The 12,698-nt window shown below is 41.3% G+C and overlaps 2 protein-coding genes across 2 annotated transcripts; both read right to left on the bottom strand.

Annotated features, from left to right (window-relative positions):
• Positions 1–6,658: 6,658 nt before the first annotated feature.
• SARC_09260 (hypothetical protein) lies at positions 6,659–8,917 on the bottom strand (the record flags this gene model as incomplete). Its single annotated transcript, XM_014296735.1, has 2 exons — positions 6,659–7,229; positions 8,392–8,917. A coding segment is annotated over one exon (474 nt), but the record flags the coding sequence as incomplete, so codon positions are not given.
• Positions 8,918–11,541: 2,624 nt separating this feature from the next.
• SARC_09259 (hypothetical protein) lies at positions 11,542–12,006 on the bottom strand (the record flags this gene model as incomplete). The annotated part of the gene is made up of 1 exon (XM_014296734.1): positions 11,542–12,006. A coding segment is annotated over exon 1 (340 nt), but the record flags the coding sequence as incomplete, so codon positions are not given.
• Between the last annotated feature and the right edge of the window lie 692 nt (positions 12,007–12,698).

Genomic DNA, 12,698 nt, shown 5'->3' with positions numbered 1-12,698 from the left:
ATAAAACTGCGTGATAGTTCCAGCTATCCTGAGGGCAACTTCGGAGGTAACCAGCTACTAGATAGTTCGATTAGTCTTCCGCCCCTATACCCAAATTTGACAATCGATTTGCACGTCAGAATCGCTACGAGCTTCCATCTGAATTTCTTCAGACTTCACCCTATTCAGGCATAGTTCACCATCTTTCGGGTCCCAACATATGTGCTCTTACTCAAATCTTTCAGGAAACCATTCAGATCGGTCGATGATGCACCTTGCGGATCTCACCTCAGCTAACCATGTTAGCCTTCACTTTCATTGCGCCTGCGGGTTTGTCACCCAAAGACTCGCATATATGTTAGACTCCTTGGTCTGTGTTTTAAGACGGGACTGATAAGGCCATTTTGCCAACATCCTCAAAACGTTTATACGCACCTACCACGTAGTCGTCCCTCTGTTATAGCGGACTTATGTCACACTACATTTCGGGCCGCCTATGCAGCAGGGAGCTAGCCAAAAGGCACGTTCCGCGACTCCTCAGTCTGACGCCATGCAGTGTTAAACGGCTATAACATTCCACCCACAAGGGGTGAAATCACCTTCCAAATACCCTCATACACCACCTCAAACTGATGCTGGCCTGAACAAATCACAAGTGCACTAATCGGTCAAATACACTGCCAACTCGAGGTTTTAACACTCCCGAGTCAACCAGTCCGCAATACGACTAATTGATTATGACAAGTCCAAATACTAGCCTCATAAGATTCCCTTTTAACAGTTTCAAGTACTATTTAACTCTCTTTTCAAAGTTCTTTTCATCTTTCCCTCACGGTACTTGTTCGCTATCGGTCTCGTGGCAATATTTAGCTTTTAATGAAATTTACCATCCATTTTAGGCTGCATTCCTAAACAACCTGACTCTTCGAAAACGCATCGTAGATTTATAGCATTCCAATCAAAGACGGGATTTTCACCCTCTATGATGCTGCTTTCCAATTAAATCAGACCCATAAGAGAAAACGTTTCTTGAATTTACAACGCGACGTGAAACCCACGTAGCTTTACAATTTGAGCTTTTCCCGCTTCACTCGCCGTTACTGAGGGAATCCTAGTTAGTTTCTTTTCCTCCGATTATTAATATGCTTAAATTCAGCGGGTAGTCTTTCTTGAGCTGAGGTCAAAGTTTTAAATCCGAAAACTTGTAGTAATTGATTTTGTAAGATCACACATAATATCTGAATTAACGTCCATGAGCCAATCGGAATCACACAATCAGCTGCAATAAACTTCAGAAGTCACGCGTCTTGCTAGTCTTTAAAGATTCCTGGTTCTACAGGTAGACGCCTCGCAATCCCAACTATAACAATAAAAAATTATCGTTAGATTTAGTGACACTCAACCAAGCAGGGTGCCGGGAATACCCAACACCACAATTTGCGTTCAAGGATTCGATGATTCACTGAATTCTGCAATTCGCATTACGTATCACATTTTGCTGCGCTCTTCATCGATCCACGAGCCTAGAGATACACTGTTAAAAGTTGTCATTTATCATTATAAATAATAAAAAGACTTTACATATTGAATAAAAGTTTATAGTAGTAAAATAGGCGCTGTCGCTTCTGGGCAGTACATCCACTGTAAATAGCTTCAACACCGCCCAAAAGATAAATAACAGTACGGGTTTATAGTTCACAGGAGTTCGATTTAATTTGAATCCAATCAGAACAGCTGGTAGGATTTTTATCTCCTAATTACGGTCAACCAACTAATCCTCAAACTGATTTTCACCACAAGAAGCCACTGAATGAGTCCAAAGATTGTTCTGAGTTTTATATGTCTACCGCCCGTTCTAGTTCTATCTTTCTTGTTGTAGTATCATTCGTGGTTGTACTATCAGGGAGTATTTTTATCAGAGCTGTGTCCCTGTAGGTTGACCTACCATGGTAAGGATATTGTTAAAAGTGTAGAGTTTGAGAGTAGCTTGCAAGATACGACCAGAAGAAACAATAGACCTCTTCTCAAGTGCGAATCATACAGCTAGGTAAAAGTCCTAGGCTGAAGAACACACATTGTGTCTCTACTTTAGTTTAGTATTTTCTACACTAGACTCAATATTTACCTAAGTGTTTCTCTGACACTCGGGAGTCCCGGTATCATCTATCGGTATCCCGTTATATTTCTGATCAGTCTATCATCAGAAATATTGGATCCTAGATGTAGCATCTAGGGACCAGAGTATCAAAAAGGCAATCCAAATCTCAAAACCTAGAATCATCAAATACTGAGTTTTGGAATTAGGATTGGAATATTTCTGATATTAGAGTCATCAGAAATATTAGCGGTAGAACCTGTAAGCTACACCGGGACTCCCGCGTGTGAGAGAAACACTCAAGTAAATCCTGAGTATAATGGAAACACAAATAAAGACTCAGTTCGGTTTCTCAGACTAGGAACTTTTCCTAACTGAAATAGCCATATTTGAGAAGAGGTCTATTGTATCCTTTTGTCTCGTATCTTTCAGCTACTCTCCTTACTCTACATTTTTTTTTACAATATCCTTACTTAGATAAGTCTAACAATTTGCACCACCTTCTACAATCAAGAAGAAGAGTGAAGTAACAAACTATGTGTCCAAAAAACTTTATTTAGAATATTCAATTGAGGTCTCAGATACGAGGAAGAGGAACCTAGAACCTGAGAGGCTCTAAGGAAGAAGCCGAAGGAACTCAGACACAGGAAGGCAGGAAGATAGAAGACTTTCGACAACCAGAGGTTAGTAACATAGTGTACGAAGAAGCCTACCGAGAAGCTATCCAAGTAGCTTGGAAAGAAGAACAAGTTAGATAACTGAATCGTGTTCACAGGTGCAATACAGGCATACATAGGGCGAGTTTCGTGTGTACCAACAAACAGTGTAAGAGTGAGTTGTGATCAGAAATTATGCAAGAATAAGTAACGTGTAACAGTGAAGAAGTGAAAGCAATGAGGCTAAAACAGTGAAAGAAAAAAGGAGAAGCTGCCGTAGTGATTACTACATCAATGTTAAAGGTTTTTCTGGATTTTCAGACAATAAAATAGCTTAAGGTGGCAATCACGAAAAGGACACTACCCCGTCTCACTCAGTACTTGCACACAAGTATCACTCAGTTCTCGCACACGAGATCAATATCCAAAAACACGTGAAAGAATCGAGCTTTGCATACACTGACACCACTTCACAGACACTAGAGCATAGACAAGAGCACAACCTTATACCATTCGGGTAGAGACACATTCCCTAAACCATCAAAAAAGATACTAGAAGCGCAAGAAAAGTGAAATCAGATGTTTAACACAAATGCTCGTACTTATAGGATTAAGAACTTAAATCACACGTGCCATGCAAAACAAACGGCACAATAGAATGGACACACTAAGATAACCCTAATAGAAGAATAGCAAATCACAGAAGAATCGTGAGGTGTGAAGAAAACAATTTAAGTGAAATCAGATGCACAGAAGTTATCAGTGAGAAATATATGTACAAACATATAATACACACCAATTCAGATGTATAGCACAAATGCTCGTACTTATAAGATTAAGAACTTAAATCACACGTGCCATGCAAAACAAACGGCACAATAGAAAGGACACACTAAGATAACCCTAATAGAAGAATAGCAAATCATAGAAGAATCGTGAGGTGTAGAAAAAAACAAGTTAAGTGAAATCAGATGCACAGAAGTTATCAGTGAGAAATATATGTACAAACATATAATACACACCAATTCAGATAAAATAGAAGAGTGTCACCTCAATTACTAAACGACTATAAGCGGTGAATCCATAGAACTCGATCGAGGACACAAGTCTTCAAATATGATTGAAATTCATAGAATTTGATCGAAGGCACAAATCTTCAAATAAGATTGAAATTCATAGAATTGATCGAGGGCATAAGTCTACAAATAAGATTGAAATCGGATAGCCAGGCATATATGAGAGATTAGACACGTATTCTACCTTAGAATAACATAACAGAGCATAAGATCAAGACATAAAATATACGTCTACGAACACATTAGAGTTACCGGATCATCACATTTAACAAGGTATCACCGTGTACACACTCAACAGACCAAGAAGAGGTCACAATGAGGACGAACAGTCACTAAACACACGCATTTAAGCAGAATAGTGATTATTATAGAAATACACAAGACAACAGTTTCGCATAATAATACGAAATCTCTGGTAAACGGTTACACACAATCTGATCAGGTACAATTCATACCAAAAACGATCATCGTGAGGGTTTTTAGAGATATATGGTGAACAACTACACACAATCTGATCGAGTTCAATTCATACCCACAATGATCACACAAAGAGATTGAGTATAGAACAAAAGGTCACACCATCATAACACTTGAACAGTATATAAAGCATATATATATAAAGGATCAGTTATAATATATATATATATACAAGAGATCAATCGACAACGAATAATTTGATCGATGACACAGACACTATATAATACAATAGAGTCAAATACAAATTTTACCGTGACAATCAATACGATTGAGCGGAATGCTCAAGGTCATCCCAGACACATCAATTCAGATGAATAGGAACATAGGAGGCGGAGCACTTTAACGAACAAACCAGTTTAAAGAATCGCAATATATAGGAACCAAGCAGCTATCATGTATACCAAAAAGAATAGACGCCACTTCAGAAATCAACAACGTGACACACGAAGTAAATTAACTGAAAAACAGTAGAAGTGGTAAAGATCATTCAGGTAATCACAAGCTCAAACAACAACCTGTATATGAACAGGACAACCGTAACAAGAAGATTCCACAGTGAGATCGAACATCGAAGATCACAGAGAACAACAAAAAGGTGATACAAAGCTACCAAGTAGCAACCATTAACACAAGGTACTAAATACGCGTCGTTCGTACACAACACAAATACGCATAAGACCGAACATTTGATCGAACATCGAAGATCACAGAGAACAACAAAAAGGTGTTACAAAGCTACCAAGTAGCAACCATTAACACAAGGTACTAAATACGCGTCGTTCGTACACAACACAAATACGCAGAAGACCGAACATTAAGGGTTGACGTCATGAGGACCGAACACCAACTGTTGACGTCACTAGGACCGAACATCTCATTGAGAACACACATGAGGAATTATTTTCTCACATGACGGAATAAGCACAAGTGACGTCACATATGACGAGATAAGCTTGACTAAAACAAACACCGTTTTTATCCCTCATAAATACAGGGAACAAAGCAACAAGCTACCGGGCCATACAACACGGTAAACACTTCCAGCGGAAGTGCAGCAACGCAACAAGACTATAATTGTAAGTAAACCGGGTGAAGCGCTCGCTTGCGCACAAAACATAACCAGAGTCTTTATTATTAATCCACTAAAACCCACAAACCAACACAGACTTTTAAAAATGCCAACAGCAACCAGAACACGCGTGTACAATGGGTGAAAAGAGAGTGAAGGCGCGGGTGACGCGGGAGTCAGCCCAGTGGGGGAGGCAAGCCCAGGCAGTAGTTCGGGTCAGCCTACACCGGCGGGAGTACCCATCGCAGCGTCAGCAATGCGTCTAGAAATAGATAAGAATATCTGTCGAGGCAATCAATTGTGGTGAGTCGGTTTGTGTCCAAATTGGAACAAACAGCACCAGTGCCCATACCAACTCTACACAAGATGAGGGTTTTTACATACATGACCAACAGCCAGAGCGCCGTATGCCACTAGTGGATGCGGAACTCAGACGACGAAATGACCAAGCGATCAACGATTGTGGTGATGATGAGAAGGACAAACTCATACAAATTCGATTGTACATTAGTGAGCTAGAGCTCATGGGTTCCCGTTTAGGCGATCACATAAACGAACCGTCTCTTAAGAAATTACTCAAGACTTCGGAATTTCCCAAGATGCCTAAGGATAGTTTCTTTAGGTTGGAAAATTGCGAAGACATCATAGAGTTCACTACACAATGTAGTGACCTATTCTTAGCTACGTCAATGCCATTGTGTCAGTATCCAGCACTAGCGAGAAGACTATTAGATTCCACTGATGCAACGGAGAAAACCAAATATTGGTCATAGATGCGACATAATTCTTTCTAAATACACCTAGCAATTTAGACATACAAAGGGCTACTTGGTCAGTCTACAAACATCACAACACACTCAAGATACTAGTTGGGATATCTGGCTTAGGGCACGTCTGCTTTGTTCAGCAGTGTATGGAGGAAGATTTTTTTGGCGATCGAGTACTATCTGAGTTATTCAAAAAAGCGTTATTCTCTAAACTATGGAAGAATTCGAGTGTGATGGGAGGTAAAGGATTTCATGTGCAGGATTTGTTACCTCTTGCCCCATTGCTGCAAACCGGTGGCCAGTTCACTGCTGAGCAAAATTGGATGACCAAGAAGATCGCTGCTGTGAGGATTCATATTGAGCGTGCTATTTGCCGCTCTAAACTTTTTTGAGATGCTCGCTAAAGAGGTAAACATCACAGAAACTCCTTTCTTCTGTAAGGCTGCACGTGTTCAGCAGGGATTTGCTTTTTTTTAACTGATAGTATTAGTCCTATTGTTCGCCGAGAATTTCAATAAAGTATATATGCACATCGTATTCTGAGGAATTTTTTTTATTGATACTGTGTCTATAGTTCACTCAGTTTGAATGTACAGAAGCGTTTCTGAGCCTGCTTTAAGTCTTCGAATAGACTGAAGAACTGAATTTTTTTTTCGACAATGGTATGTTATCATTCAGCCGGTCTACTTTGCAGGCCCACCATAGCTCGATTACTACTGACGTGCGGTCGAACTCCAATACGTGGTTTACGAGCAGCAAGCTTGTATGCATCAGTCTGTGTACGATTCTGAATTAATCGAGTTTGTTCGGCAAATTTGTCTTGTGCCTCGGCCCGTGTTGCTGGATTTTCGAATACCAGTTGATCTATGGGTATCTTTAGATCCAGTTTTAGTATTGCTGTTCGCACCTTCCATTCACACAGTCTACTAGTGCAAAGTTCGTGATGATGACTACCTGGCATGTTGTCACCATCAACTACCAAGTCATCATACTAGTAGCGTGCGGTTACATGCGCTGTTGCCCAGGCTGCCTGCTGAGTCATCGTCCAAACAAGAGCTGCGAAGTGCACGCACTTACCGCCGAGACCCAAGTCACATTCACAATAGCCAACTGAAAGATCAAGTAGATAAAGTTAGTGTAGATATATTGTGATACAATCGAATATGCCGAAAAAAATTCGAATTTATTCTGCGTCGTGTCTAATTGTACACCTTTGACATCGTACTCTTTATCTGCTTCGATCCGTTCAATAAATGCATACGCACGCATAGTAGAGTTGGCCATCGATCGCGGCCCCCGTACACGAATATAGATGATATTTTCTGTTTATATATTTGCCACGATTTGAAGATCCATCCACCTGTATGTTAGCGTAATAGCAGCATCATCTAGCACGTGCGATAAGCTGCTCATGTCAAAAGCCGTCGCACTCCTCATTATATGTACACTTACTCGATCATGTCCTTTCTTATACGCTGCTGGACCGAAATGCATTCGTGTGTCCTCAGCAGACAGTATGGGGAACAGATACCACTTGCGTGTCATGACAGCGTATGTTAATTGAATTTGGTTGGGGTTTGTGTGATACCATACGCCTGTATATGCTCTGGCTCGAAGATATATGGGTCACACGCACCCGCACAGACGGTCTGCACATGCTCGCTTAGAATCTTCTCACCAATATATTCTATAACTTTATGAGTCAAAATATTCTCGCCTGATTTTGCGATGCATTTCGTTTGTGATACATCAAACACCCAAGCGTTTCTAAAAGCATTCAGCCCCTAAATAAAAGCACTTTCACAGTCGTCATATACATCACCTAGAGCCATTTTAAGTGCTAGTAGAATGCCGTCGTTCGTTGCATCTTGTGTTTCCTTTAGGGTTCTAACAACTTTGTCCATCAGAGTATTCATCCTTTTACCGCGAAGAAGTTGTTTCTTGGTTCGTAAGTGTTTCGTATATTCACAGCCCTTTAGTAGGGCGTGAGTTAAGAAGCACGCATCAGTATACTTGTTGTCATGCAAGAATCTTCTTCAATCTGTGGTAGTAAGCATACATACTTTGTAACACTTATCACGTATATTATTTTTGCCGCATTCACTAACGAAATCGAAACACACATCTATATCACGTCGCTATCCTTAGTCTCAATGAAAGCGGCACATCCTTGACTGTTATACATTCTGCATAGGTAGATCAACTGACTATCAGCTTCGTATGGAGCTATCCAGCGTTCATATCGCATAGTTTTACAGAATCCAATAGCTACCTTAGTCATCCCCCAGGTGCGCCGAGAGCATTCCTTCACTAGCTTGAGCGCTTCAGCTGTTGGATTTCCACGGCCGTCTGTTTCCTTGCCTGTACTTTCTAATACGAAATGCATTTTCGCAATCCTCTACTCGGCGACCATGTTCGGTATATCTTGATGGGGCAACTCTTCCATCAAACACAAACACGGGCGTGCATCCGAACTCTTGTGTGCATTGGTCACTATAGGACTTGAATACTGCAACTATCGCATCAGAGAGAGTATCAGTAACACCCTCACCACCTTGGGAGTCTAAACTATGTGCGATTTCAGGAGCAGCACAATAGCTTCTAATGCAACGTAATATGGCTATGTAAATCAAGAAGGATGCATCTGTGATGCAGTATTTTCCTTCTGTCATGGGCTGTAATTTTGTGATATGCATTCCCTCTTTCATAAATTGGTGATAGAGACGCCGCCGACAAGGGCATTTGGTCTCAAGCCTGTAATACCCATATTGTGTGCTTGAATATGTACACAAATTGCGTGAACAAACGACAGTGTAGAAAAGTGTGTAGAAAAGTATCTAAATATATTTTGAAAATATTAACGAGCACTACTTTCAAAATGGTTAAGCCGGAATTTTCGAGAAGTTCGGTATCTTTTATTGGTCTATTTAGTTGCATCGTACCAGGTTTGCATCCTGTTATTTGCATCGTATTGTTAAAATACAAATATATCGCAATGCTATAATACGATTGGGTCGCACTTAAATTCCAAGTATAATTACATGATATTCTTAAGTTCAAGTAAAAATACAGAATACATTCTAATACAAACACCATGCTTATGGACATTTACATTACAATCGAATATCTAAGTAAAATTGCATCATAGTGTAATAGCACAAAGTCTAGGTAAAACAGCAATCGCACAAAGCCTATGTGAAATGACAATTGTACAATGTCCAAGAAAATTGCAATCGCACAAATCTGCGTGGTGTACGCATTGATGCTCGCGTATCTCAGACATTGTGTCTCGATTACCTCCTCCAAGGAACTGGTGCACCGATCTCTTATAAAACAATGGACCTTTTCAGGATGAAACAGAACACTGGGTGCAGATTTTAGAAATTTATCTGTAACCATCACGAGATATTTTTAAAATCTCCCAGATCCTAAAACTTTATTTCCTTATGGGTGTAAACCGATCCGCTGCTGTCCTGCGCGGACCCTTCTATATAGTGGCAACCATGCAATGATGCTGAGCCACGCATGTGATATTATCATATGAAAAGTGCCCTCCAATCAGGAGTTGTATGCTAATGCCTGAAATCCAAAACGCTCTATACGCGAGCTCCCATGGCTTCAAAACGTTGCCAGTTCACCGCAATGATTTCTCTACTATGGTGTGCGTAAACCGAGCTGCATTTTAAAACATAAATGGCTAGGTATCGCAAGTGTGGGCCGACTATGTGGCTTGATATTCCGAAGTGTTGACCGATGACAAGTGAAACACGATATACAAGCACAGTCCGCACCCCTGTCATTTTCTCACATGTACTTGGAGCCTGCGGCTTAATTTGACTCAACACGGGAAAACTCACCAGGTCCGGACATAGTGAGGATTGACAGATTGAGAGCTCTTTCTTGATTCTATGGGTGGTGGTGCATGGCCGTTCTTAGTTGGTGGAGTGATTTGTCTGGTTAATTTCGTTCCGTTGACGCAAATGAACAGTGCAAATGAACAGTGCCTTACGGAGTCATTCTCATCACACAGACAGCTTTCTCGATAAAAGACTCTACATACACCCGTGGGTTGGGGGGTAGGGGGTGGCGGCTAACATTCCGTAGAGATATCAGTGTAAGAGACAGTGCATACCCTATCAATTTGTATCCATAGGTGATCTTCGAAAGGGGGGGGGGTGGCTCTCGGGGAGAGTTGGGTTTCTCGATCCCAAAATATGTAAGAAGCTGCTCAAGGTGCAGTAGGAATTAGGATCCCGATGTATCTTTCCACGACTTCTGCACTCTCAAAGCTGCAAGACTGATAGGTTTTCTGAAAGGCTCAAGTTTATGCCGGTGTCTATATTCACAGTTGGCTGGCGGGTACACTTACTGGGACTATCCGCAGTTGACTTGGTGATGGGGCTTATGTTGGAAGTTCCAGATGAATCGACGACTGCAGAATTTGGGGATGCGTGCTGATTGGACTGCACGCAGGCCATAGTAGTAGTGACCTTAATTGGTGGGGAGGTCCTGTCCGGGTGATGGGCGAAGGCCACTTCACGTGCGCACTGGGGGTCGAGTTCGTCTGTATCGGAGATTATTGATTAAGCGTTGATCGCAACTAATTGATATGGTGGGGCGATGGAAGTATAGTCGGATACCATGGCTTCAAAAACGTGGGCTCATCCAAGCGCCATGTGCACTGATCCTATAATCACACTAACCCACTAGGCAGGTTCTACAAATCCCCAAAAATGGCAAGCAAGCACGCATTTTCTGAGAGAACAACGAAGCACTAAGACCGAGAAAATAAGACACATGAGTAACGTTGATGGGGTTGCCAGTAATGTGAGGTTAGCGCTTAGTTTACTGCCAGAAAAAAAAACAACGCCTGTACGCTTGCATGAAGTTCTTCACCTATCGTGTTTGATTAATTTACAACAAAAACCATTGTCACAAACACGCATATGCTAGCGCAGGATATGAACAGACGGAACTCAATGGACAACAATTTCACATAAGCTATTCACTACCGAATACGTACACCTATTCATTATTCATTACAATCAGCCCATAAAAGCAGATTCTGATAGTGTCCACGCCAAATGACATATTTGCAACTATAAATGATACATGTTCCATTTTTCAGTGAAATATATCGAGGAAAGCACATACTTACCTCGGATAAATTCGAACAGAGATAGGTACGAGTCCAGTAGAAAGACGCTCATGAGTCCAAAAACTAGTAAGTTCTGCACTATAAACGCCTCTCGTTTCACGTATCCCCATGCCGCCGTGACTACTAAGGTTGTGGTGATCAGAACAAATAAACGCCTTAATTGATCGAAATCGGAAAATTGGGCACTAGCGTGGCGGGACTGATAAGCGTAATAAAACCATAGTAACAGGCAAAATATATTGACTATGGATATCGGCGCATAACGATAGTCGGGGTCCACAGTCAGCAAGATCAACACCAGATGAGCGACGTTTGTAGCAACGTATATGGCCCCTATACACATTACAGTGTTTCTGTAGGTGTTTTTCGGCGCATCAGTGAATTCATACTCAGAGAACAGCTCCACCATCTGTTTCTGACGGGCTAGGAGTGCAGATAATAGAAGGAATGTACAAAAGCTCAGGTACAGGCCCATCAACGATCGCACGACAGTGTTGGGTGTGAAAAGATGCGCCTCCATCAGCACATATGCGCAGAGTATCGGGATGGACAACAAGGCTGCCGCATGGACCTGGAAGACATACACCAGTCCCCTGTTGATCATTATGCGATCGTTGCTTAGTCGGTACGCCACACTCCCCGTCCAAAGTGTTACGAGGAGGGAGACTAACCCCGCGACCACCACCAGTGGGAATGCGAGATTATCCTTGCACGTCCAGTTGTAGACAGTGGCGAAGTATACTACGAGTGCGATAGACAGATAGACAGCTGTGCATATGGGGAAGATCCAGATCCAGAATAGGCGTTTGGCATAACCTTTATACTCCTGCCAGGTTGCGGTTCTTCCCTGAACCGGTTGAGTAGTAGCTCCTGTATCAGATTGCTTCGGATTTTTCTTGGCAGCTACCGTGGCTCCTCCAGTAGACAGGAACTAAGACATGTTTGTGTGTGTATGTAATGTGAACAGAGGGCATGCCTTTATATGAGAACTTGCAAATAACTATATATAGAGAAGCCAATAACAGATGCAAAAACAACAATGTGAAGCGAATTGCAGTCAAAAAAGTTTTATAGGTTTAGCGCAGGGAAGTGAGTTTAACTAAAGCTAATTGGCTATTAGCGCGTGCATGAGGAGAATATACTTGAAATCATCTAAATATATGTATTGTTTAGTTTGGTGCTTGCTCCAAGCTCATGCAACTTCGACGCGGAAAATTATATGTGCCGTCTATCCCGTGCTATAATACAGACTAAGTATAATAAAACCCCCCCCATTAAGACATAGTATGTTACCGAATGCGCTGAATTGTTGGTATCGTCCAAATACTCATATACATATATATATATATATATATATAAATATATATACCCACCCACATAGATATACATATATACAAGCATAGATATACATATAGATATAA

Source organism: Sphaeroforma arctica (assembly GCF_001186125.1).
Source record: "Sphaeroforma arctica JP610 unplaced genomic scaffold supercont1.919, whole genome shotgun sequence".
NCBI classification, from domain to species: domain Eukaryota; class Ichthyosporea; order Ichthyophonida; genus Sphaeroforma; species Sphaeroforma arctica.
Note: the sequence above shows the minus strand (reverse complement) of the source record. Positions and strands in the feature narration are given on the sequence as shown.